The following is a 27,627-nucleotide window of genomic DNA, read 5'->3' as shown; positions in this document are numbered from 1 at the left end:
AAATTCAAGGCTTCAAGCCTAAGCAAGTAGACTGACTCATGCAACTTCTTCAGGCAAGATGAAATTCTTGATGGATTTAGGTAGTCATATATACTGTGCCAATTTTGCTCATATCCTTTCCCTGATTCAACCAATGAAAAATGTCACTCAAACGTTTGTCTTTTAAGCAAAAATCAATTTGGTGCTTGTGAAAATTAAGCTTTTATTTTTGTTCATGTAGCTATGCATCGATTAAAAATGGTATGAGACTAATAAAATTGTCATAAGCAATTTCAGAAACAACATTTCAGTTAACAGAATAATCAATTTCTGCTTTGAGTTTGAGTACTTTCAAGTTCATTGATGATTTGATGTCTAGAAGAACACTCAGGTGTTTAGGAATGCTCATCCAAAACATGTAGGCTAGCTCTACTGAAATATTCTTCAACAAGTGACATAATATCAAATTATGGTTCTCCATAGCCTAGTTCAGCATCCAAATCGCACTCTTCAAAGCCTTCTTTTGCTTTCACGAAGTCTCTTCTTGCTATTTCAAGATCTACCTCTGCTTGAATCATCTTTGCCTTCAACCTCTTTGTTTCCATCTCTAAAGCAGTCACATCCTCCCTCGTCCTTTTCACCCGAACAGCTCTCTCAATACAAGTTTTCATAGCCAAGGCAGATTGAACATGAGGTTCCAGCCAAGTCAAATCAAATCTAAACATCTTCAATTCCTCCCAAAAAATTTGAAGATTATTGCAAGCATCACCATCCATATCTTTCACCTTTTTAGTCTTGAGAAAATGTAAAACTCGACCCAAAGCTGTGAATGCCCATTCAACAAACCTGCCACTTCTTTTTTGCTGACAATCAATGAGTGAGGGATGTCGAGAAAATACTTCTTCTAACAATGGAACAAAAGCTTGTTCTATTTTCCCTAAGCCTTGGAAATCAACTAGCTCACCAAATGAGGTTGGGAACGTTTCCTTGGGTAAGAAGATATCTGTGTGTTTAATAGGCTTATCAATATCATGATTATCATCAATCTTGTTAACTTGTTGATCTACTTGATTCTCCTGTTCTGACTTGCTGACCAAAATCTGAACTTCAATTATACAAGTATCATTCACCATAAACCCACTGCTAGAGTCATTAAGTTCATCTAAGTGTATGAATTTTGGAAAACCCCAAGCAATTTCTGTTGCATTGAACTGTTTTGTAGTTTCTGACATTCATATATCAAGAGTCAGTTGAGTTGGACTAAAAATCAAATGATACGATTATCAAATGGATATATAATTACAAACACTCAATCACTACACGGGGAAGGTCCATGTCCATGTCCATGTCCACATCCAAAGACTATCTTATTAATCAGAAAAACCTCAGAACATATGTCACGCTTATGCATACAACTATACAAGTAGGTTATAAATCTGATAAAATAGAACCACATGATTGGAGAGTGGAACCGAACATACATTATTACTTGACACATAATTCATCACAAATATGAAAAGATTAGCAAATTAAGGAAAGATGGAATCTGAAAAACTGAGGAATAGCTAAAGGATCAAAAACAGTAAATGAGACCATTAATTGTTAACTAATCTGATGCTTCTACCAAAAATGCAAAACCCAACCAAAAGATAGCCTAAGCCTCTATATGAAATTGTTTAGAAAGCCAAGTTCCATTAGTTATATAGACAAAAGTTCAATTTGAGAAGAGAGAAGGATGAAACATACCTTTTATTTTAGTCATTTTGTCATTGGCCTGATTAATTAAAGCGAACTTGAAATTTGCAAATTTGCTCCAGCCAAAAGGCAAATTAACAACACCAGCATCTAAATAAATTGACAAGTAGCCCACATCAGTCCCCTTTGGATAGGCAAGAATCTTCCTATAAGCGAAGTAACAAAACTTATTAAAAAAAATGAATATCATGTCAAAGACCACTCTAAATGCATATATAATATACACAAGAATTGAATCAAGCACCATGTATGGTGATCGAGCTAAAACTTCTCAGAGTACAGTTTCTTGGAGTCCAATTTAGAGAAGTTACTAATCGTCCATGTGAACTTCTCAAACGTCAATTTAAGTTTTCCATTCTTATTCTTCATTTCAATAACTTGCCAGCCAACCTGACCTTTGAAAAAAAAAATACTATAAATTTTCATTTAGAAAGATCAAAACTAATGACTACCCACCAGAAATAAGGATTTTGAGTGGTTGAAATCACAAAACACTTGAATAATAAATATAGACACAAAGATCATTAGAGCGAATAAAATCATAAATGAAAAAAAAGTGCTGTCAACATCAAAATACATAAACAAATATACAAACTGATAGCTTTAAGAAGTTGAAAAAGTACTAATAGAACTTAACATATACCACACACACTACTGATTGTCACAACTTAACACAGCAAGAGTAGCTTACCTGCTGATGAATGTGAAGAATAGAGAGACTAAGACAACTTTAGAGTGAGAGGTATACTAATAAGTAATAAAAGACTAAAAGGGATTGGAAGATGTATTGGCAGTATGGTTTGGCATTGGCCATTGGGTTGCGTTTTGTGCAGATTTTGTAAACTGTGATGGCATCACCATTGGATATTTTGGTTGCGTTATTTACTTACCTTGTCAGTGCTCGTTTTGGATTGCGTTGGGAAGTGAATTACTACGAATAAACTATTACAAAATTTATTTTCATGAGATGAGAAAACTGAGTTTAAGATATAAAGAAAGAAAGAAAATGTAATGAAGTATGCTTAAAGCAAAGGGAGAAAAATATGTAATTTACACTCATTTGTTCGAAATAATAAAAAAAATCTTCTTTTTCTTGATGAATAGTTTTATTTGTTTTATTGTTTGGATAAACTTAATTTTCGTGGATGATTGAATGAGTTGAAAAGAAAGGGAAATAGGCGGGTTTGGCCAATCTAATGGTATACACATTGTAACATTTTTATTATTTAGCTGTGTTTGAGAAACAGTTGAATTCAACACCAATGAATTTTTAGATGAAAGTTATCACATAGTTAATTTGACATTTTGCTTTGGAAAGTGTGATTTTTCCATTCAACTGGTTCCAATGTGTATCCAAACACACCCTTATAGATTGAAGTTGGTCAAATTTCTATGCATGTAATAATAGGCGACAATTGGGACAAAAATAAAAACTAAAGCGTCAAATTTTATTTTTCAAATATCTCTTTCAACAAATAGTTAAATAATAAGTCCCATGTCAAATTAGTCATCACTTAACAACAGTGCAACCTTGACTAACTAGATGAGGCATGAATGATCAAAGCAAAGTACATAATATTTGCTAGTGATTTAGATGTTCTTAGATTTTGTTAAGGACTTAGTCTTCATCTTTTCCACCATCTTCTCTTTGACAAGCCTTCTCATTATTTTCCCAGAGGGTGACTTTGGTATGGCATCCACAAAGTGCACCACTCTCACTTTCTTGTAATGTGCAGCATTGGAGGCAACATAGTTCATGATGTCCTCCTCACTCTCTTTTGCACCTGGGCTCAAAATAACACTTGCAGCTGGGATTTCCCCTGTCTCTTCATCTGGTAATCTGAACAAACATTATAAGAAATAACATAAGATTGCAAGGACTTATGAAAACTAAAATCCCAATTGAAGTGTGAGATTAACAATAGTAAAAAAGACTATGGTGGGTTACTTACGGCACTACAGCTGCATCTTCAACTGATGAATGGCTTAGCAATATGGCCTCTAACTCTGCAGGAGCAACCTGCATGTGTCCAAAAAAGACAACTAATTTTGGCTTGTACATGGGCGTATGATACCTAAAGCTCCATTAATTTGTGCTCACTAATATTCATACTTCCATGGCAAAATAGTCATAATATACATTTTGACCAAGCCCTCAACCTTATTTGGGAAATTAGTAATGCATGAATGTGTATATAATGTCCAAATGTATTCATAATTTTACTCCTTTCTAGTTAGAACACCCCCCCCCCCAACAAGCCTTTAAAGTTTCTAGCAATTTGTTTTTAATGCACAAATATAATGTCCAAATTTATCCGTAGTTTTACTCATTTTTACTTTCTTGTAGAAGTTTCCCCTCCTACCATATACACACACATACAAGCCTTTGGAGATGTAAGGTTGATTCAGTGGTTAAGAAAGGATGAAGGAAAAAAGGAGGGGGAAGATCACGGGTTTGAATTCTTGAAGTGACATTTCTATCAAAACTACCAAAGTAACATTTTGTCCATAAAAAAAAAAAAAAAACAAGTCTTTCAAGTTTCTAGCAATTTGTTTTAAATTTAATTAATGCACATAGAATGCAGAGGCATTGATCATTTTCATCCAAGTATAAATTGATATATAATAAATTTATTGACTTTTATAATAACAATTTTTTTTATAATATAATAATAATAATCTTAAAAGTCACATCTAGTATGATTTTTTTATTAATTCACAATATAATTGATTTTTTTTTGTATTCACAGAACCTAAAAATTAAACTAATTAGTTTTTCATATTCTAAACATGTGAAACATCAAGAACATACTTGGAAGCCTTTGTACTTAATCAACTCCTTGATACGATCAACGATAAATACATTTTCTTCATCATCTATGAATCCTATGTCACCTGTGTGAAGCCATCCATTCTTGTCAATGGTTTGGGCAGTCTCATCCTCCTGTTTATAGTAACCTGAAAAGGACACACATAATTTACATTCATTTACAATCTAATATATCATAATCTTATTGATGGTTTTGAGGGTAGATTGTATCTCCATTACCTTGCATTACACATTGGCTTCTTACACAGAGTTCCCCGGGTGTGTTCCTTGGGAGGGATCGACCAGTGTCAGGATCAACAAACTTGACTTCCAAATTTGGGAGGATGAATCCCACTGAGTTTTTATTAGTACTTCCCAATCCTTTTTGTACATAAGTGAGTGTGATGCAGCTATGCTCAGTTAGTCCATATGCCTACCAAAGAAAACTTGCACTTGAGGAAGATACACCATACTAAATATGCACAACATTATTTGTCACATAAATTACATAATAAATAAAAAACTTGATTGAGTGTTTTTTGCTCCTTCAAAAATATCACAATTTTTTTCATTTATTCTCTCTTTTAATTTGTTTCTTAATGAGCCATCCACAAAACATTTGTTTTTACCCGATGATTCTTGTAGTCTTCAATTTGTTTTTTTCATTTTCTTTTCACAAATTTTTCATTTAGTACTCCATTTTAAAGAGACCAAATGAAAAACTCATGATAGAAGAGTAACAAGAATTATTGAATTGTACACGGTCCTCCATGTCACACTTAGCCAAATTTTTTAATTTACAAAAAGGAATTAATAAAATTTTATGTTACATGGAGATTAACTGAGATTATAGACTTGTGATAGTCCTGGATTACACAATAATTTCTCGTATTAGGAACAGAAAGGAAAAAAATCATGAATTTTGAGAAGTCGTAAGGGGGAAAGCTTGGTGAATTAGCAACACTATAGATGAATGGTGTACCAACCTCTTGGACAGCAACGCCAGGGAACTTATGTTCAAAAGCATTAAGGAGTTCTGGTGCAAGTGGAGCTGCTGCAGTCATAATGGCCTGGAGTTTTAGCTTTCTGAGGTCAAATTCATCCACTATTGGATTTTTCACCAAGGTGAGAATGATAGGGGGCACAATGGGTGCAAATGTGACCTCATGAGTGATCAAGGCATTAAGAAATGTTTTCAACTCAAACCTTCCCATCACCACAACTTTCCCTTTGCTCTTAAGAGTGGCACAACATATTCCAGTGATGCCATAAATGTGAAAGAAGGGAATCAAGCCTAGTGTGGTGACCTGACCCTCCATTTCTTTGGTCACACCAAAGAGTGTAGAGCAAAGATTAGCCACTAGATTTCTATGAGTGAGCATCACACCCTTTGACATTCCTGTGGTGCCTGATGAGAATGGCATGGCACAAAGATCATTCTGCTGAATAGGCTCCCTTGCCAAATCATCACCTGCACGGTCTGCTGCTTCAAGCAACTTGTTCCAATTCATGGCACCTTCAACAACTTCATCTCCTAGCACAATAATAGGTAGCTCCAAAGCCTTCACCTGTGTTTATATCGACTCAAGAAATCTCAAATGATAGTTTAAGAGTTTAATCTCCAAGTATTATTAGTGTGAAATTTCACACTATCAATTAGAAATCATGATAAATATGACTTTTAAGGCAGTTATTCAACAAATTTACCATACCTTTACATTATCAGCGCATGTCTATTTAATTATAGTTTAGAGTTTAATTTTTATGCATTATTAATTATCAATTGATCAAAAATCATGTTAAATATGACTTTTAAAATAATTATTATAAAAGTCAACATAATTATCCAAGAAGCTAATGAAAACCCTTTGTACCGGCCATACATATCTTATTTACTCATAGTTTAACATTCAATTTCTATGCATTATTAGTTAAAATATCAATCAATAAAAAATCATGTTAAATATGACTTTTAAGCTAATTATTATAAAAGTTAGCCATCTTTAACATGCTTAATTTAAGTTACCCAAGAAGCTAATGAAAAAAAAGTATATGATTTATTTGAACCAATTACCTTTTCATAGTTTGTGACATTTGTGACAATTAATTTGGCATCAGCAGACTCTGCCTGCTTCTTAATTTCTGATACATGTGATGTTGGATTTGCACCTGAGAACACCCCACCAGCAGCCATTATCCCCAAAGCAACAATGGCATACTCTACCACATTTGGAAGCACTACAATCACAACAAGGCCTTTCCTCAGACCAAGAGATCTTAAGGCCTTTGAAAACCTGTGTACACCCCTCACCACCTCACTAAAAGTAACCCCTTTTCCAGTCACAGCATCCACAAATGCAACCTTGTCTGCATACAATTCAGCATTTTGGAGCACGAATTCCGGCAATGTCACATTGTCAGGGACAGGGACAGATGAGTATTGGCTACGAAAGACATGTTCCTCCTCACTTGCGAAATTTTCCACATAGGTTCCCATGTTTGAGTGTGTGTGGATAAGCAACTGAGAATGTTGTATGTACTTCACTATAATGGGGTTGAGAATGTGACATTATATGGACATTTCTAAGTCATACTCTTTGCATGGTGAGAGGGTTAGCTTGTTACATGTGAAGTTGCATTGCAAATTTGTCATGCGGGGGGTCTTTGATTTGTTGGTGGTAATTTGTAATTTGTTGAATCATGTCATTGACAAAGGCCAACAACAATGTTTCTATAATCAGTGTTAGGCTATTTTCATCCAATGAATCAATAGGAAATGGTATCTCTATTTTTGGCAAATGAGTGTATCTTTTACCTCATCAGCAAATAATTATAGGTCATGTGACTCATGCCTATTACCTACCAAAGTTTCCAGTTTCAGTCCTAAAACCAGAACATAGCTTGCCACACTATGAAACTTGATTGGCCTTCTTTATCCTAATTTAGGAGTTCAATTATAATTCCAGTTCTCCTTTATCACTCTATTTTAACATAAAAGGGGAGGAAAGTATGAAATTCACATCTCTCAGGAAAAAAGAGGAATGTAATTTATGTGACAGATAATGTGCATATTTTAGTATGGTGTATCTTAATTTGGGAAACAGGACTAGAGTCTAAACATGTTAATTATTAATTATGGATATTTTTTTTTGTAATGGTAAAAAAAAAAGGATTTCATTTCTAGTTTTTTCAAACAGGACTATTAATTTTTTTCAATCAATCAAATACAAATATTAATTTTTCAAATCAAATTATGCCAAGAGAAATTAAGAAAAGGCATATATATTTGACTTAATTGTATTTTTTTATATTTATTTTAATTGTTTGTATTTTAAATTTAATTAAATTTCCCCATCTTAAAAATAAAAACGAGATATATTTGTCATATAAAAAATGTTTCAAAGGATCTCATTTCATACTCTCTTTTTTTTGTACAGAAAGGATCTCATTTCATACTAAAAAATATTTGTCATTTTATGTCATTCCTTTTTATTTTTCTCTAAAAATTGATATAAAAACCTATATTAACTTTCTTTCCTCCAATTTTTAATATTTTTTCTTTTCCTTTCTCTGCTTTCTTGACTAAACCATCCATATATGATCTTTGTCATTTTATGGCATTCCTTCTTCTTTTTTCTAACAATTGATATGGAAACCATTAACTTTCTTTCCTTTTTATTTTCATTTTCTCTACTTTCTTCACTAACACCAATTGATATGGGAAAATCATCAACTTTCTTTCCTTTTTCTTTTCATTTTTTCTACATTCTTCACTAACTAGATATGGCCTAAACTTGCACAAAGGACAATTTATGAAATTTCCAGTAGAAAAGAAGATATAGTGAAATAAACCAAAGTAACAGTAAAAAAATAAATACCTGAAAGAAAATTGCATTAAGCAGTAAAAAAGAATCGCTTTAAAGCGACTCCCTGAAAGAAAAATTACAACGAATGGAATGGATTCAACAATCCCAACTAACAAAAACTTCTAATTGAAACATAAATTTTTCTTTTCCTTTTGATACATTAAGTTGCGCATATGAGATAATTTATGCAATTTCCAGTCGATAGCTATATAGCAAAGTAAAACCCTATTCTAATTTATAGCATAAGAAGAAAATTTATGCAGTTTTTGACAGAAAGCAAAACCCTTTCTCAAACTGAAACAAACAGAAAAAAATTAAATTCGTTCTAACATTAAAGAAAATCAATTACAAAATAATGAATAGAATTGAACCTACCTAACTAGCAAAATTGATCAACAACAATATTATTCATCGATCAGTGTGGCAACAAAAAACAAAAAATTACTCAAAAAATAATCCCATGATGCTTTTTCCCTCAGATCATAGCCAAAGCGACCCAAAGTGCCACGCCACCCAACACCATCGGAGCCCCGAAATTGGAACTTGAACCCGAATCATCACCAACCGAACCCTGTGAACTTTCCGGCGAAGAACTCGCCGGCGCAGTTCCCGGCGAGGCACTGGTGGATGGTAGTGTGATTGGTGAACCTGCCGGCACGGCCGATGAAGGAATTCCGGTAGAAGATTCCGGCGTAGGCGCCTCTGCCACTGGCGGAGCCCCGACTGGAGAACTCACCGGAGCCATCGTCGGCGGAGGAGTCGCTGGGGACGGAGCCGGCGGCGAAGAAACATTGTTGTTGGATGGGCTGGAAGCCGGAGGAACCGACGATGGGGGCTGAGTGGCCGGAGACTTCGCCGGAGGGTTAGTCGCCGGCGGCGGGGTGGAACCAGATGGAGAAACCGCCGGAGATTGTGAAGGCGGTGATAAAGTCGGAGACTTTGCAGGAGGCGCCGGATGGGTCGCCGGAGAGGGTGGTTTGGCGGTCGGCGGAGAGGGGGATGACTTGGGTGAAGGGGCAGGAGCATTGTCTGCGCGAACCGAACACAAAGATGTGAAGAACAATGCGAATACAAAGAGTGGAAGAAACTTATTCACCATCATCATTATGAGTTTGCGGTTTTTTATGATGATTCGGAGAAGTACGAGGAAGTGGTGAAGTGAAGATTAAACCAACACCAAACAAATGTTAAAAAGTGTTTGTGATGTTTGAAAGTGGAAAGTGTGTTTTATGAATCGTTGGTTTGGGGAATATATAGGATCGGAGTGTAGAGTGTGAGGAAACCAAAAAAATGTGACCGTTGCCATGCTTGACCGGCTATAGCCAGTAAAATAGCCGTTGGTGGTGACTTGGTGGGATGGCAAAACCTGATTAGATACTTATTAGATTCCCTCAGTTAAGATAATAAAACAAGGATCAGACTGAAAAGTTTGGATTAAGATCCATGTCGTTAAACATTGTGGTACTGTTTATTAGGCCTTTTGGGTTAGTGTGAAAATGTCCTAATAAGTTTTTTTGGGTTTGTACCAATGTTGTTTTGTCTTGGGCTTGTATTGTTGTTCTTCACATGTTTTCTGTGTAACATTGTTATAAGTACCCCAGTTTCTCTACGTACACCCCTATTCTAAATACCTTGATAATAATGATAATAATAATCTGAACAATGATATTAATAATCAAGATGATGCATACCTTGAAACAAAGTGTCATGTGAAGAAAAAATGCACAATGTTGCATTTAATATAAACACTATTATATAATGAATATGAGATACAAAATTAGGGTTTAAAAAATAATGAAAATAAGATGAAAATAAAATTTTAGATATGGTTTAAAGATCATTAATGGTAGGATAAAAAAAACTAAGAGTAAAAAATATAAGAGTTTAAGATAAAGCATTCATTTTCTAATATCAAAAATGTCTTTTTAGAATAACATATATTTGTTCCAAAAATGTATTTGTGGAACTGTAACTATGATGCATAGTTCTAGAAATAAATTTTTGGAATAAGTATATATTGTTATAAAAATAAATTTACAAAAAAGAAGAAAGGTTTCTAAGGGGTATATCTCTCTAAGAAAAAAAGGGTATAATGGATAATTAGAATATAGAAAGAGAAAATGGGGTGTACTTATCAATATTAGATGTCTAAATAGCAAGTGCCTTGTTATGGTAATCAGTTTCCATATCTCTAATTTTATAAAGATTTCTATGATAAACATGGCTCTAGTTGGCTTAACTACACTACAACAATTCATTATACAATTCTTTTAGCACATTATATATATATATATATATATATATATATATATATATATAACAATTATTGCAATGCTTTTATTTTAGATATACACTTCTTTTATTTTTATTTTTGTTATTTTCTTTTATGTTAGAATAATTGTAAGGCTTTAAGCTATTTGGATTTTTTTATTTATTCTTGATATGTGGCATTAATTTTATACAGGGAATTTGATTCTGCTTTAAGAGGGACGTTTGATTGGAGAGATTTTTTTTCATGTACCAAAATCATGATTTTTAGAAATCATGAATCATATACGAATCATGTTTGAGGGAAGAAATAATCTTTTTGTTTGTCCATCAAAAGCATTTAGATAAATTTGAAAAATTAAATTATATTTTTACTTTAGCAAAAGAAAAATTAAACTCGAAAAAATAAGATTTTTGTCTCCTCTCATGGACAAGTTTTCTTAGGAAACTTGATAAAAAAACATTTTTGGGAATCATTATTTCCCAATAATCTTATATATATATTTTTAAAAGGATACCAAACATAAGAAACAAAAATTTGGAAACCACCCGAATGGATCCTAAGATTCTCAACCTAAGATTTTTAGAAAACTCAAAACTTATCTTCTATTAAACGCCTCCTAAGAAAAATAAAGATTTCATTCTTTCCATGTTTGGACAATAACAATTAGGATTATCTCATTTAATATTGGTTTAATTAGATTTTTCATACCAATAATATAATTCATTATGATTTTACTAATTAAACTTCACATTTTTATTCTATTGCCTTGAAATTTTTTATGTTTAATTTTAGTACTTAATATCAACCAAGGTCCGTGATAGGATTAGGATGATTCCTGATTCAATATGCAACACAATATATAAAATGATAAAGCAAATATAGTCATTTAGATACCTTAGTTTGTTTTCAAAAACGTGTTAAGGGTTTTTTTTTTCTTCCTAGAAGGAAGACATTAAGGTATTTCATTCATAATGAAAGAGAAAATCCAATGAGGAACTTGATGAAAGACTGCTAACATATAATCTTGATACCCTAGGTAAGTTATGGACAACATGATTAACTTCTCATCTTACAAAATTCACCACAGAGATTGGAAAATTAGTTAAGAGGATTTTACATTTGTTTATTAAAACTTGTAACTCTGAACAACCATTTGAGTTGTTGTAATTTATATCGACAGCAACTTTAGCATCCATCTCAATATCCACATTTTAAAAATTATGATTCCTTAACCATGATAGAGCTTGGAAAAGACCCCATGCTTCTGCTTTTGCTGGATTTTACATTCCATTTAGCCATGTTATTTTGGCTACCAGAAAATGACCTCATTCGTTCCTTATGCATAGATCCACACCAAAAATGAGTTTAAAAATGAGATATGTAATTCCTTCAACTTGTAATTCATGATATTATACTGCAATTGTAATCATGATGCAAGGTTCCAAGTGAGTTTAAAAATGAGATATGTAATTCCTTCAACTTGATTGATATGATGTTGGATTTTAGGCCAAAGCCCAAATGCTAACGAAACAGAAACAACATTTTTCACATCCAAAGAAAATGTGCCCATTGTTCTCTAAGTTGTTGTGGCAAAACAGACACGTTGATGGGCATTGGACTCCGTTTGATTGAAGTCAAACTCTTGAGGGAAGGCAAATGTGTAGGTTTTACTCATAGAAAAACTTGCCACCCAAGATACGAGATAACATATATAAGGTCTTCTGTAAAAATATTTGTGATAACAAGAGTAGATGCTTTTTTTTTTTATATCAAAGAATGAGGGAGACTTCAATTAAGTTTGGACACATATCTAGAAAAATAATGGACGACTTTTTTTGAATTAAAATAGAGTATAAGAAATATGAGTTCCATTGAAATACAGTGTAATTTTTTTGGATTGATAGAAAAAAAAGTACTATATTACTTTTAAAATCTAATTTACTTTTAAATACAAAGATCAATACAAAAATAAAGAAAATAAAAAAAAACCACTTTAATTACCTTCAAGGTGAGCACACAAAGCTTGCCTCCTGTTGTTAAGTATACAAAATAAACCCATTTTATAATTTTATGACAAATGTTAACATGTGGCAATGAGACATTAGTTAAGGAAGTTAAAATTGATTTTTTTTATTAATTGTGTTGTTTATGATTTTGTTGCGCTCACTTATAATTTTTACCATAACTATTTTTTTTAGTATTTTAAATAATGTCTTAAGAATTATATAATATTCTTAATTGTCGACTTTGAACGACTCTCATATTACGACAGTTCACTCAATTATTCATTAGTTAGAAACCTCCGTAGCTAGTCATGTATAAGAACTCGACAATAAGTTGCTTTTAGTATCAATGACTATTCTCACAAAGTAGCATAAATTTTTTTTAATGTGTTTTATCCTTACATACTTTTCAAGGAATTTTCCATAAGATCACCTATCACATAATTATTCTAAGTTAAACACGATTATCAGTTAATTCCAAGTTATCCTCAAATGTATAATTCATACTTACACAACCTTTGGATCTTTTTTTCTTTTGGGGTGTGATTGTTGGGTGTTACAACTTGGACACTGGTTACAAATATCCTAATTTTATTTAAGTTTAAATACCTTTTTCGGTCTTTCTAATTTAATATTGTTTTTAGATTTTCGTTCTTATAAAATATATATTTTCTTTTGTTAGTTTTTACATATTATATTTATTTTATTTTTATTCTTTTAACACTTTAGATGATGTTTGAATAGTAAAAAAATACTATTTTAAAAAAATAAAAAATAAAACAAACATAACTTTTTAAAACTAAAAACAAAAAATAATTTTATCAAATGAAAAAAACACTAAATAATAAAAACTAAAAATATATTTAACTCACGTCACAAAAAGATGACAAAAATTAGAAAATTTAGGTCAGTTCACTCACACACACAGCAAGGAAAAGCATTAGATTAGTTAACAAGTTCCCATATTAGGGTTTGTCTCTCTCTGTCTCTCTGACTCTTCTCTTCTGCACACAACCACATGCCCTGGTAAGAAGATCTCTCTCTCATTTCTACGCTGCGTTTTGATCCCATTCATTTTTTTTCATTCTTGATCTCACTCATCGATTAAAACCCTAAAATAAAGAGCCTTTTTTTTTCTTTATTTGAAGGGGGGAAATCCCCAATAATGGACGAAGGTGAGGGAGGCGATCCCATGGATCAGTTCCACCGTAACGAGGCTATATCCGCTGTAGCTGACGACGGTTTCTTGGGCGAGGAGGACGACGATTACGAGGATCTTTACAACGATGTTAATGTCGGCGAAGGGTTTCTTCAATCGTTGCGGAAGAACGAGGATTCGGGGTTTCGGAACGACGTCGTCGAGGACAAGAAGCCGCTGCAGCAGCCGGATCAGGATCCCGTTGTCGGGGTTTCGATACCGGGTGTCGGTGGTGGCGGTGGAAGTGGAGTTGTGGAAGGCAGGGTTTCTGGGAATGTTGATGGGTTACAGAATCAAGGGTTTAGAGGGGGTAATTCTGGTGGAGGAGGTGGATCAGGTGGGCTTAAGGTTGAATTAGGGCAGCCATCTGGGAAATTGAGTGAAATTGAGGAGCAGGGTGGGAATGATGGTACTGATGTGCAGGGGATTGGGCAGCAACCACATGGTGGAGTTGTTGGGAGTGTCGGGAATGAGGGTTTGGTGAGACAAGGTCAAGGTGGTGGAGGAGGAGCAGGGAATGTTAATAGGGTTGGTGGAAATGGTGTTGGGAATAGTGTGAGTACTGTTAATAGTGTTAATACTGGAGGAGGTGGAGGTGTTGTTGTTGTTGGTGGTGGTGCTCCTCCTGGTGGTGGTGGGGGTACCATACTATTTGTGGGTGACTTGCATTGGTGGACTACTGATGCTGAGCTGGAAGCTGAGCTTTCCAAGTATGGGTCTGTGAAGGAGGTGAAGTTTTTCGATGAGAAGGCCAGTGGGAAATCAAAGGGGTATTGCCAGGTTGAGTTTTATGAAGCTTTTGCTGCGACTGCTTGTAAGGAAGGGATGAATGGGCATGTTTTTAATGGGAGACCTTGTGTTGTTGCATTTGCATCGCCTTTTACGGTTAAGAAAATGGGGGAGGCTCAGATAAACAGGAATCAGCAGATGAACCAAACTGCTGTTCCTCAGGGAAGGAGGGGACCTGCTGATGCAGGGGCTAAGCCTGGTGGGAGTAATATTTCGACAGGTGGTAATTACCAAGGTGGAGATGGAAATAGAAGTTATGGAAGAGGAGGAGGAGGTAATTGGGGGAGAGGAAATAATCCTGGTATGGGGAATAGAGGGCCTATTAATCCAATGAGGAACAGGGGTGGTGGCATGGGTGGGAGAGGTATAATGGGTAATGGTGGAAATGGGTTTGGACAGGGTATGGGTGCTACTCCACCACTGTTGCATCCTCAGTCCATGATGAATCAGGGTTTTGATCCTGCATTTGGCCCCATGGGTAGAATGGGTAGTTACGGAGGCTTTCCCGGTGCTCCGACACCACCATTCTCTGGGATTTTGCCTTCATTCCCTGGTGTTGGAGGTGTTGGTTTGCCTGGAGTGGCACCTCATGTTAATCCAGCCTTTTTTGGAAGAGGGATGCCTGTTAATGGTATGGGGATGATGCCCGGATCAGGCATGGATGGTCCTAATATGGGAATGTGGTCAGATCCAAATATGGGTGGATGGGGTGGTGAAGAGCCTGGTGGTGGGAAGGCTGGAGAGTCCAGTTATGGGGAGGAAGCTGCATCTGACCATCAGTATGGTGAGGTGAGTCATGATAGAGCTGGGTGGCCTATGAGGGAGAAAGATAGAGGCTCGGAAAGAGACTGGTCTGGTACTTCTGAGAGAAGGTACAGAGATGATAGAGATCAAGGATATGACAGAGATGCACCTAAAGAAAAAGACATGGGCCATGACCATGAATGGTCTGAAAGAAGGCATCGTGATGATAGAGAAACGGGCCGAGAACGATCTCGTGATCGTGACCGTGAACGATCTCGAGACCGTGATCGTGACCGCGAAAGGGATTACCGTGAGCGTGACAGGCACAAAGAAGATAGGGACAGGTATGCAGATCATCACAGGTACAGAGACCGGGAAGCAGAACACGATGATGAGTGGGAGAGGGGACGATCATCAAAGCCTCACAGTAAGTCACGGTTATCGCAAGAGGAGGAACACCATTCTAGGCCAAGAGATGCTGATTATGGGAAGAGGCGGCGGCTTACTTCTGAATAACTTTGTATGCTGCCTGTTATTTCTCTGAATGCTTTCCACTTTGGAAGGAAAAAACAGTAACTGAAAATCACGATTTGTCATTTGCTTGAATTCTCTGGGGCCAGAAGTTGTTGAGCAGCTGTTTTATTTCATCACTTGTTCTAATTGCTTCTTTTTAGGAGCATGGTTTCTTTCTTCTTTGAGAAAGGTTAGTTTCAGACTTCAATCTAGCCTTCTAGTGTTATTGGATCTCGATTTTTTATGAGCTTACTGGCTGCTATGTTCATTATGATGAATAATACTAGATGCCTCTGCCTTTTCATGAACTTTCCCATTGATATAGAACCAATTGTAAGCTGAGATTTAATTTTAACCATAGATGACATAACATCAATTTAGAGAATACTATTGTTGACTGTTTTAGAGTTTTTTGCTGGTAGATTTCTGCAGGCTTTAAAATATTCTATCTTCCTACTCCAAGGAAGAATTAACATGTTTGAGATCAAGCCTTGTAAATCCTCAAAACTAAACCTTGTAGTATAAGCTCAGGCATCCAAGAACTAAACTATAGCCAACAAATCAGAAGCATATTGATATTTAACGAAGTTGAATAAGGAACTGATTTTTGTTTTTTGTATCAGTGTTTTGTTTTTGTTGTGGATGTTCTGTAGAGGGTTCTGGAGTCCTTTACTTTCTTCACCCTGCCCCCTTCTGACACATTTTTGTAGTTTTCTATCCGAGGATTTTGCCTTTTCTTTTCCTTCTGCTTTGTGTTTTCTTTTGGAGAACACCTTGTCCACTTTTGTATTTTCCCGTTCCTATCTAATAAAAATGTCTGTCTATCTGAATTTTTTCAAAAAATTTGAACTTCTTTTCTTCCATTGTCTAGTTAATATTTCAATGTAATATTTCTTTTGTTCATGTGCACACTTCTTTATTCTAGTAATCACCCGTGCTTAAAATTCTTAGAGTTCCATCAAATGCATTTGAATCTTTTTTTTTTCATTGTTTTTTTTTTATCAGCAAAGATAAATTATATTTATATAAAAACTAGAAGTACCAGAGGTACTGATTACAGAGTTAGTCACCATAAAAATGGTTCCACAGCCAGACAGCATAAGTCTGATTGGGAACCAAAATATGGAAAGCAAAGTATACATGTATTGATCCCTACTCCCTAATGAAACCCTACTGCTGCAAAAAATGATGTCTGAAATTACTAGACCATTGATTAAAATGTAATGTAAAGTCCTTCTCCAAATTATGGAGCCAAGTCCACATTAAGAAAGTCGCGTCTTCAACCAATTTGATTCCATCAAAGGTCGCTCCTGAGAACAGAATTTTATTTCGAAGTTGCCAAGTGGACCAAGTGATAGCCAGCCACCAATATTGCCACCGCCTATTCCTACTACTTGCATCCTGCAAAAAGGAGTATTGCATGAATAGGTGCTTTGTACTCAATGGCAAAGCACCTTTAAGATTTATCCACGACATTGAGTCCCACCATAAAGGTTGGATCTTACTGCAATGGATAAAAAGGTGAGATGCATCCTCCTCTACCCTTCTACAAAAGGGACAGGTCATATCCAAAATCTGTACTTGTCTATCCCTCAAGTTTGATTTTGTAGGTAACCTATCCCTGAGAAGTCTCCATGCAAAAACTGCTACCTTACTTGGAATCCTAATTTTCCATAACACCTCAAAACATTCCTCTATACTCTCCACTGCTGCCTCCTCCAATAAAACTTCATAAGCACTTTGAGTGGAATAAATGCTCGACTGATCTGCTACCCATTCCCAACTATCAGCTCCGTGATGGTGAATAGATTGGCCTTCAACTTCAGAAAGGAAAGTAATGGCCAGGTCAATTTCACTATCAAATAGCGATCTTCTCCAGCTAAAACGCCACTCCCATGTTGAATTTATGTGCTCCCCCATTTGACCAATGAGCTGCTGTTGTTGAGACGAAATTAAGTATAACCTAGGATACTTTTCAGCTAAAGATTGTTCATTGCAAATCCATCTATCTTCCCAGATTGTTTCATTGTTATTCCCAGTGTGATGCATATTGTTTTCATACGTCTCAGCATTTGGACCAGGTGAATGTTTGACTATGGATTCTGGATGTAATGGAAATCTCTATGTTGTCTGCTAAGGACTTTATGGTTATAATTATTCATTTTTTTATTGTTAGGATAATTATTCAAAAGGGAGTTTATAATCTGGACTCAGCTATGTATGTATATACCATTCTGGTTTTGTAGCTTTTATGTGTGCATACTAGTAACTAGTTTACCATGAAGTTCAGTACAGTTATCATCCCCCTCCCCCCTTGCAATTGGTGGTATAACTGTTAAAGATTATGTTCTAATAAGTGGTATAATGTATATCTACACTTGAATATGTGGTTATATCAAAGTTCTATATTCAAAAGTGGATGCTTTATATATTATGGCTACATAATTTTAGAAAAGAAATTATGATTTTGGGATTATGAGCATATACTATATAAACATTTAAGCAAGACTTTCTGGAATTTTTTAATCTAGTTTTTATGATTTTAAACATTGAAGCTTCAGATAATCTGTAATTGCATGACTTTCTGGATTTGCTGAATGTAGTTTCTCCCTCAAAAATTCAAAATTACTAAGAACACTGCTTAACCTCCTACATGGACTATATTTTTGAACCCTTTTGTTGAGGTATTTGTTTGAGATATAGTTTTCGGAAGTTGTTCCCTTAAAAATACCTAGCCTAGGCTGTAGTAGGATCTTTGGACATGGATATGAAAAGGGTTGAGAAATTAGGGCTGTTCTTGAATGATTTGTATTGTTGAAACTGAAATTGTGGGTTTTAGGAAGGAAAGTGCAAAAAGAGATTAAGGAGAATCTCACAATTGTCCTAATCTATTATGCATCATTTCCTAACAAGAAAAGATCCCCAACAATAAGTTAACACAATTGTCCTAATCTATTATGCATCATTTCCTCCTTTTGAGGCAATTTTTTTATAGATATTCTAACATCAATATTTCTATTTTTGTATGTTATATGCATTTCTATGGTCTGAAACCATTGGTTTGCAGCTTTCCAAAGATTAAAAATTGTGTTTGCTTTTGGGGTCAATATATTTTATTCTCACACCTATACATCAATTAAATTTATGTGTTGTTTAACGGAATTGAGGAATTATTTCTTTTTCCATTTTAATTATGCCTGCTTTTTCTTATTTCTGTAGCTGCTTTCTGAATTGCAAACAATTATCATTGTTATGGGTTTCTGTTTTGTTTAGGACAATTGTTTTGAGAAAGGAAACTGTTCATTCAAACTCTGGGTTGTGATGGGGATCAAGCCTCTACAATGTTGGAGATTCAAGCCATGACAATCCTTTTCTTACATTCTTACATTGAGAAGTGGAACTTTTGCTATGAAGTATTAGCTTTTGATTTGTATTTATGTTTCAGTTACTAGCACATGATTAATTAAACCATCAATGCTGATGTAATGGGTTTAACTTGGTGAAGTCTGAAATGTGGCAGCTTATTTAGAACTTATTGTTTGAAATATGTACTAGGATTTAGCAGAGGATGTTGATAATGTGCCGTTTCTTGTTGGGTGGCTGTTGTATCTTTTTTCCCCACCTTTTGGCTTTCTGTTGTATCATTTTTTCCCCACTTCTTTTTTGTTGTTTTCTCCCTCACATTTTGTTAGCATAGCAGCGGTGTAGCATGCAAATATTGTGTATGATGTAGAGAGCTAACCATTTGATCACTGTAATCATTCAAAGCTGGAGAATTGTACATGTTTTCATGTATATAATGATATTAACTTTACTGATAAAGGTAGAATCCAGCTCCAGTTTTGTTTTATGGTCTTGTCATGTTTATATATCTAGTCTAATAGAATCCAACAGTTGAGAATTGGAGGGTCATAGTGTATTCATTTGTCTCTCTTTGTATCTTGAATGCTTCTAATACAGAGGAGGGAGCCAGATTTTTCACTTTATGAAGAAACAAAGTTTATATTAAATTTTCATATATTATATTTAGAGAAATGATATTGACATTCTCTTGACACTTTTTTTAAGCACTCTATGATCACTGAAATTTGTTAAAAAATTTAAAATTTGTGTGGTTTCATTTCTTATTTAATGAATACCATTTATAATTTTGTATTTTTTTTAGTGAATTGCACATTAAGAGTGTTGAAAATACTGAATAGTGTTAGTGTGTTGCTGGCATTTGTCTTATGAAAAATAGTAGGAACATTTTTCTCACATTCTTTTGAATACATTTTCTTTTATTGATTAAAATTTATTAAAAATAAAATTGTGAGTTTTTATATTATATTTAATGATTATTCGTAGCAATTTTGTAATTTGTAATAAATAAAGGGTGTGTGTTTGAAGAAGTATGTTTCTAGTCCTCTTTGATTTATATTATATTGGCTTCTTTTCCCCGCACCTTATTTTACTTCCAAAAGTATATATTAAATGTAGAAATTTCTGAAATGAATTTATGTTCCAGGGAATAATCTTTTTATTTGTGGGACAGGTCATGTTCAAATATTGTGTCTAATTTCTGATAGACATTAAATCTATTTTTTAGGGTTTATTTTATGTCTATTTGAAGACAGATAGACACAATCTGAATACGATTTTAGATGTTAAATTTGACATGGGATGATATCCTTATTCTTTGCTTCCAACTCCTCCTTAGAATAGTTATATAGTTTTTTTTTTTTTCTCGTATCCTTTTTTACTCACATAATAATATAATTTGAATGTGTCTGTTAATCATTTAAAAGTGGTCAGTTTATGCCTCTACCTGTTATACCATTTGCTTTGCTTATGCCCCTTGTATGATAGTTTGTGTTTAAATTATACGATTGTGTAGGAACTGTGTGCTTTTATGAAGTAGTGAATACAATTATCTCTGTAAGAGTTACTTTTCTTTATTTATCATTTAATTACTATGTTTAATTTAGTTTTGTGAGAGCCTTGAATGCTTTGAAGGAGACTGCCTATTAAATTCCATTAGCACTTTTTATTTTGTTGTTTCCCATGATTGTTAATGCATGATGATTGTTTATTGATTTATTTTCGGTCTATACATTACTTTACAAGTATATGTTCTCCAAGATTGGGTTATCTATGTTCTTTATTATTAAACCCCTTTCGAATTTATTTTTTTGATGAAAGGGAAACCCCCCAAAAGAACACTAGAATCCGCAAGAAAACGCAGTAATAGATACATCCGCCATAATGAAACCCCTTTCTGATGTTCCCGAAATTGAACGTTTCTTTTGTGAGTTTACTTGACACTTATTTTGGTAATCACCCCCATCTAGTCTTATAAGGGAACAATTTATATTTAAAGGACAAAGTATGTTATGCTAGATACACACCAACCTTTCTATCTAGAACGACTTTAGATACAAAGAAGAAATGGGATATAGAGGTGTTAATCTCATAACCCCTCAACTCAAATCCTAACGTGAAAGCTAACCTCTCTCTCTCTTTCTCTCTCTATGTGGCGATTTGCTTTGTATATTGTTATTAATTCTTGCATAGTGGCATGTTGTTGTCTCTTTGACAAGTGTATCAAGTTATACAAAGAGTATAAAACGGTAAGATCAAGTATCGAATCCCACAAGGACTATACTTGTACTCAAAGTTATATGTATATCTAACAATTAAATAATTAGTGATTCAAATCGATTGATTAACTACAAGTATAAACTAAAAGGAATTAACTACAAAGTAAGGAAGATGAAGGTTAAGAAACACAAATGCTCGAAGTTGTGAGATGGTGTTATGATGAGTTAAGGAACGTATTGGGGGCTCTGCTTACCAAAATTACTCTTGATGTAATCTTAATAGATTTCCCACATCTATTAGTCTATTCTAACTAAGATCCCTTAAGTGAAAGAACCTAAATCACTTAATATCGTTTTCGATCCCTTGATAATTGATTACTAAATGATTTACATTAAGAGCAAAGATGCATGAATAAACTAAAAAAGACCACTCTATCCCTATATATGACTCCCTTTAAATATTCTTTTCAAGTTCTTAGCATACAAATATTTCCCAATATTTATATCCTAAAACAGTATATAAAGATGGATGATCAAGCCATAAGTATGTGAATAAGTACATGGATGAATAATAATAACATTATATTAAAAGATGGTTTAGAATCATTACATCAAAGAGAGATTAGTTTGTAGAGCTTCTAGCAACGAGTGGTTTTAGTCTCTTAGTGTTATGAGAGACTTACAAATATAAAAGTGAGATGAAAGGGAAGAGAAATGGATCAACCAGAGCTCCAGAAATGGATTTTCCTTGCACTGGCTTATTTGCTTTCCTCTACTTCTTTGTTACTTCGTTGTTAAGGAAACAAATGTTTCATTTCCTTTTTATATGCTTCACCAACTGATTGACCAATTAGAACTCTTTTGTGCATTTAACGCAACACTTGCGCTGAGCACATTTGTACAGTTGGATCAAGTGGCTGCGCGCTAAGTGCTGGATGCGCGCTTAGAATGCTTGCTTGTGACAGTTGTCTTTCAATGTGGCTTCTTGTGTTAAGCGACTTGCTTGGGCTAAGCGGTTCTGACTCGCTGAGCGCGACATTTCAATTCATGAATCCTCTTCTAGGCCTTTGTTACAACTCTATAAAATATAACAATAATTACTATAAAAATCATTAACTTTAGCATCTTCTGGATAAAAACTCAAAAGAAGCTAAGTTCCTATAGTTTTAATACAAAATAAGCAATAAAAGAGAAGAAAATGAGATAATTACTATGTGATTTTAGTATACAAATAACATATGCATAACACTTATCACATGTCACGTGAGGCCAATGTGATTGGTGAGTTGACCTTTGACTTTCATTTAGTATTAAATTCATAAGTTCTTATTGTTTTAACATAAAATAAACAATAAAAGAGAAGAAAATGAGATAATTGCTATGTGATTTCAGTATACAAATAACGTATGGATAACGCTTATCACATGTCACGTGAGGCCAATGTGATTGGTGAGTTAACCTTTGACTTTCATTTAGTACGAAATTCATAAATTTGATTACAAGTTGACCTTTTGACTAGGTAAAAAATGGCTCACATAAGTAATATTTAATGTGGTTCTATCTATAAGATCCAAATTAAAAGTGGTGTTTCATATTTTTTATAATACTCAATTCATAATGTCTCTTGCATTAATTATTTGTAGACTAAAATATCTCTAATTAAATGAGAGGTTATAATGATAAAAAAATTAATAGAGAGATGAGTATAAAAATTTAATAAAATTGACGATTTTCAATAATTCCAACTAATCATAAAGAAAATATTTGAGGGAGAGTGACATAGAGAGTGATGCTAACATTCCTCAACTCTTTTTTACTAAGGGAGTTTAATATATTTATCTTTGATTTTCATTGATAAAAAATGCTTAAATATGTTTTTCATATCTAAAAAATAGGTCATTTTCAAGTTGCTACCTAAAATTCATTTTTGGCCTTCTACGTACCTGATTTTTTTATGTTTTAATGTAATATTCGTTGTTAATCTCATTCTGTTAAGTGATGACATAATAATCAAAGTGTCACGTCACCAAGTCTAATCACTTAACACATAGTCAAATTGAAGTCATGTTATTATTTATTATTTAATTATTAAAAAAAACGTGACTTCCCATTATCCTTCTTCCCCTTCTCCAACAAAAAACAACCCTGCACCACCACCGTCGTCTGACCCCACACCACCACAACATTGCCATGGAGATGTTGCAAGGGATGCCTCATATTCCAATCATAACCCTTTTGACCCCTCCTTAGTTTGGTTTCACACACAAGGTAGGATCATTCAACTACAAAACACAAACTAGAGCCCAACAACAGAACATCATATTTGTGAGAAACAACAACATTGTAATTGTAACACACACATGTGGGTTTGGTGACAAATAGAAGAAGAAAGGTGAAGAAGAACCTGGAGCATATCACAGACGACGTTGTGGTCACTATGGCAGTCGCTAAGCTCCATTTTGAGGTTTGCGGTGGCACCACCGCAAAGTTCGTCGACGGTGTTGACGACTTGGACCTCTGCAGCAGTGGTGCCTTGGGCGTAGAGGTAGCCCTCACCGAAGACTTTGTCAAAGGGGGAGACGATGACATAGCGAAAGTTGGGGGTGGGGGGAGGTGAAGGAAGAAGGGGAAGAAGGAAAATTGAATTTTTTAAATAATAAAAAATGATGTGGCACTGATGCGTCAGTGATTATACTTGATGGCGTGACACTCTATCTGTCATGTTATCACTTAACAAAATGACACTAACAAAAGGTGCTAAATAAAAATAAATTTCAGGTACATAGATGACCAAAAGTTAATTTTAAGTAGTAAATTGAAAATGATCTATTTTTTAGATATGATAAACATATTTAGGTTTAAAAAAAAGTCTTATTTTTATATTCATTATAAAAATTCTCTTGTTTGGTCAATTAGCCTCATTTATGTCTTTGAAAAAAATAGTAAAAAGATGATATGGCATTCAACACAACTAAAATTAACTATTAAATTGGATAAAAAGATAGTAATTGACCATGAATTATGTTAGATTATGATATATTATACTTAGGTTAAATTAATCATTTGATTTTTATAGTTGACACATTTATGAGATTGAGTTAATATCTGAATCAGAAAATTCTAAATTTTGATCCTTATAAGAAATTAACATTTTGTCCCTATTGTTTGACTATGTTATAATTGGACTAAATGAATGTTGACGCATGCAATAGAAGTCTTATGTGATATACAATATATTAGATACTAAAATAAGTTTTATGTTTTAGTCCTCGTATGAAACTAACATTAAACTTTAGTTATTAAATGAGAATTCATTACTCTTTGTATAAAAATTATTTGATTTGCTTAAATATTGATCATGTTTCTGCTTATGTTGTTGCAGGTGCCATTTCTCAAATATTTGACTTAATCAATCATGTAGATGTAAATTTGAAGGATCATGACTATTCCCTAGCATTAGCATAAGAATGAAAGCTAACTTATTCCATGAGAAATCATTTCTTTATCTCTAACTTTTATTTACTATATTTAAAGGGAAGAAATAACAATGTGAACATTTTTTTGTTAAGTTAATTTTTTCCTCTAATTTATATTTTAGAATTAATTTGGTTGTCTAATTTTTGTTTTATTTTTTTAATTTGGTTATCTAATTCTTAAAATCCATTCAATTTAGTCTTATCATCTAAATTGGGTCAACAATCTTATGCAATTATACTTTGTGGCAGTTTTATCACCACTAAGTAATTTTAAACCGCCACAAAATACACATTTTCTAATACGGTTAGTTTAATTTAGATGGCAAGACCATATTAAATCAATTTTAAAAATTAAAGGATTAAATTGAATAAAAAATAAAGGATCAAATCGAACATAAATAATAAATTAGAGGACCAAAACACTAATGTAACATTTTTCCCTCAAAATCTTGTGAAAAAGAAATTTGGTGAATTAATGAACTCACTATGACATTGATACGAAATATTATTTGACTTTGTATATTGGTAAAATATACATTAACATTTTTTTTTATATATTTGTACTTTTATAGTTAATTTTTAGTTATATCTTTGAATCATTATGGTATTTTTGTTAAATATTCATTGATTTTGTCGAAAACTCGTTTTCATTAGAGAACTTGATTGATCACCTATTATATGGTGTCTCCTTCCAACCAAATTCAAATTTTTTATTTTCACAAGAAACCTAAGATTTTATGTAACAAATATAAGTCTAGTTTGAGTATATTATTTTGGTTAGTTAGTTATTTCATGTAACCTAAGATTTTGGTTGACATATTGGGTTTTAATGTAAATTTTAGTTAGTTTTTGGATTTTAATTATTTTGACCTTTCCTCCTTGTTTCTTTAAACACGAAGGACCGAATTCATAAAAAGAAGGAAAGAGGAAGCAAAAGCCATGGGGGGAGGGGGGCAAAACCAAACCCAGGAGGCAAGAAAAAGCGGAACATAGCCTAGACTTGAAAAGGATAAAGCTGGTCTATCATGTACAAAAAGATTACAGGATTACCAAAAGCACCAAAATGTTATAAGATCAACCTAATGTCAAAGTAGTTTCTTTCCGACCAAAAAACGGTTTCTGGCAGTCTAGTTGGAGGATGAAGCCTTTTGCTTAACATTCATCTTTTTCTTGTTTCCCTTAGAAGTGACAGTGGAGAACTCCTTTTCCCTAGGCTCCTCTATTATGTTTTCATCCACATTATATGTCCAAAATTTAGAGAGAAGCTTGAAATCCCGTTGTACTTAAATAGGCCAAAGATTTAAATCTTCCATATATGCAGAATTTGCTGGGATAAGAGCAGTTTGTAGCTGGGGGTACTCCTAGATTTCGGTTGCTTGAGAATCAACAACAAGACTCTGAGTTACAGAATGATGACTACCAGAGTCATTGTCGACATCTTCTAAGGCAAAATGACGATTGCTTCCATCAATTAAATGGCCATCATCATTAACATTAGCTACCAGAGAAGGATAAATAGCCTTCTGTTGTTGAGCCACATGCCTGAATAGAGCATATTTCTATTGATTTCCTCTATTCGATTGTTTGCAACATGACATTGATCACAAAACATTGGCAGTCTTTCGTACTCTACTCCAACATAGAACGCGTAATCTTTATCTTTCAACAAGAATCTCAATATTAAGTTTTTCTGCCAGATCTACATCTACAAGAATTCGAGCAAAATGTCCAAAATTCTTGCTGTGGGTGGCCTCATCAAGAACTATTGAAGTGCCTGGGCTTGTTGCGATCTCAAATATTCTTGAGGCAAGTCATGAATTCTAACCCAACACTGAGTATGGGTTTGTTTCATATTGTTAGGATTAGAATCTGGTTGCAAATTCCATGTACCAGCAACCCATACAACCCTTGAGAGGAGAACCCAAATTCGTAGAACCCTCTTCCAAGAGGTATCACCTTCCACTGCTTCAGAGGTTTCCACAACTTGCTTAGCTTAGATCGGATATCCTCAACTCTAAGAGGTTTTTCTCCTTTGGCTAGAATAACACGACCATGAAGGTTTTACTTTGCAACTTAACTAGATTTTGTGGAATTAATTTGTAATTGGGCTAATTAGGACCTATATTTTGGGGTAGGATTTAGTTAACCAATTATTAGTCTTTATTTAAACATATCTTTTAGGACCATAGAGACGCAACCACTTATTTCCTTTTCTTTCCTTCTTTTGATAGTTGTGTGGAATGTCCATGAAAGGCTATATGGTCTTGGATCAATTCACTTGTTTAAAATTTCTTTTATCGATCATGAGATTTGGCTTTAAATTGTTTTTCAATTCATTGAAGCATTACTGCAAATACATAACACTTGCATGAACATTTTTGCCTAATAATCATATCATTGTCACACTTACATTCATCACAAGCAAAAACTCAACTAACCAAAAAGAGCTTATTTCATTTTCTGTTATTGCCTAAGAAACTTTGAAGTAGAACCATATTTCTTCTTTGTCTTATTATAAGATCATTTTTCATCATCTACTTCATCTTAATACCACTAAAAGAAGTTGCATCTAATTACATCATGAACTTGCCATCAATGGAAGGGGAAGTTGAATTAGTTAAACTTAAACAATGTATGAGCATGA

The 27,627-nt window shown here is 33.9% G+C and overlaps 4 protein-coding genes across 4 annotated transcripts; 1 reads left to right on the top strand and 3 right to left on the bottom strand.

Annotated features, from left to right (window-relative positions):
• Positions 1-446: 446 nt before the first annotated feature.
• On the bottom strand, positions 447-1,211 carry LOC114424226 (MATH domain and coiled-coil domain-containing protein At3g58270-like). The gene has a single exon (XM_028391077.1). It carries the CDS (start codon positions 1,209-1,211, stop codon positions 447-449), a length of 765 nt encoding a protein of 254 aa, XP_028246878.1.
• Positions 1,212-3,161: 1,950 nt separating this feature from the next.
• Positions 3,162-7,209, bottom strand: LOC114424439 (4-coumarate--CoA ligase-like 1). The gene is made up of 6 exons (XM_028391288.1): positions 6,618-7,209; positions 5,530-6,111; positions 4,784-4,976; positions 4,547-4,692; positions 3,687-3,754; positions 3,162-3,574 (listed from the first exon to the last, which is right to left on the bottom strand). The coding sequence occupies exons 1-6, from the start codon at positions 7,038-7,040 to the stop codon at positions 3,325-3,327; spliced, it is 1,662 nt and encodes a 553-aa protein (XP_028247089.1). The 5' UTR covers positions 7,041-7,209; the 3' UTR covers positions 3,162-3,324.
• A 1,495-nt stretch (positions 7,210-8,704) lies between these two features.
• On the bottom strand, positions 8,705-9,644 carry LOC114423524 (classical arabinogalactan protein 4-like). Its single transcript, XM_028390317.1, has one exon. The coding sequence runs from the start codon at positions 9,512-9,514 to the stop codon at positions 8,885-8,887; it is 630 nt and encodes a 209-aa protein (XP_028246118.1). The 5' UTR covers positions 9,515-9,644; the 3' UTR covers positions 8,705-8,884.
• Positions 9,645-13,587: 3,943 nt separating this feature from the next.
• On the top strand, positions 13,588-19,750 carry LOC114423523 (cleavage and polyadenylation specificity factor subunit CG7185-like). Its single transcript, XM_028390315.1, has 3 exons — positions 13,588-13,710; positions 13,833-16,118; positions 19,202-19,750. Exon 2 carries the CDS (start codon positions 13,850-13,852, stop codon positions 15,929-15,931), a length of 2,082 nt encoding a protein of 693 aa, XP_028246116.1. The 5' UTR covers positions 13,588-13,710; positions 13,833-13,849; the 3' UTR covers positions 15,932-16,118; positions 19,202-19,750.
• The last annotated feature ends 7,877 nt before the right edge of the window (positions 19,751-27,627 follow it).

The sequence above is a fragment of the Glycine soja genome, chromosome 8 (genome assembly GCF_004193775.1).
Source record: "Glycine soja cultivar W05 chromosome 8, ASM419377v2, whole genome shotgun sequence".
Lineage (NCBI taxonomy): Eukaryota > Viridiplantae > Streptophyta > Magnoliopsida > Fabales > Fabaceae > Glycine > Glycine soja.
This window is presented reverse-complemented; position numbering and strand designations above follow the sequence as displayed.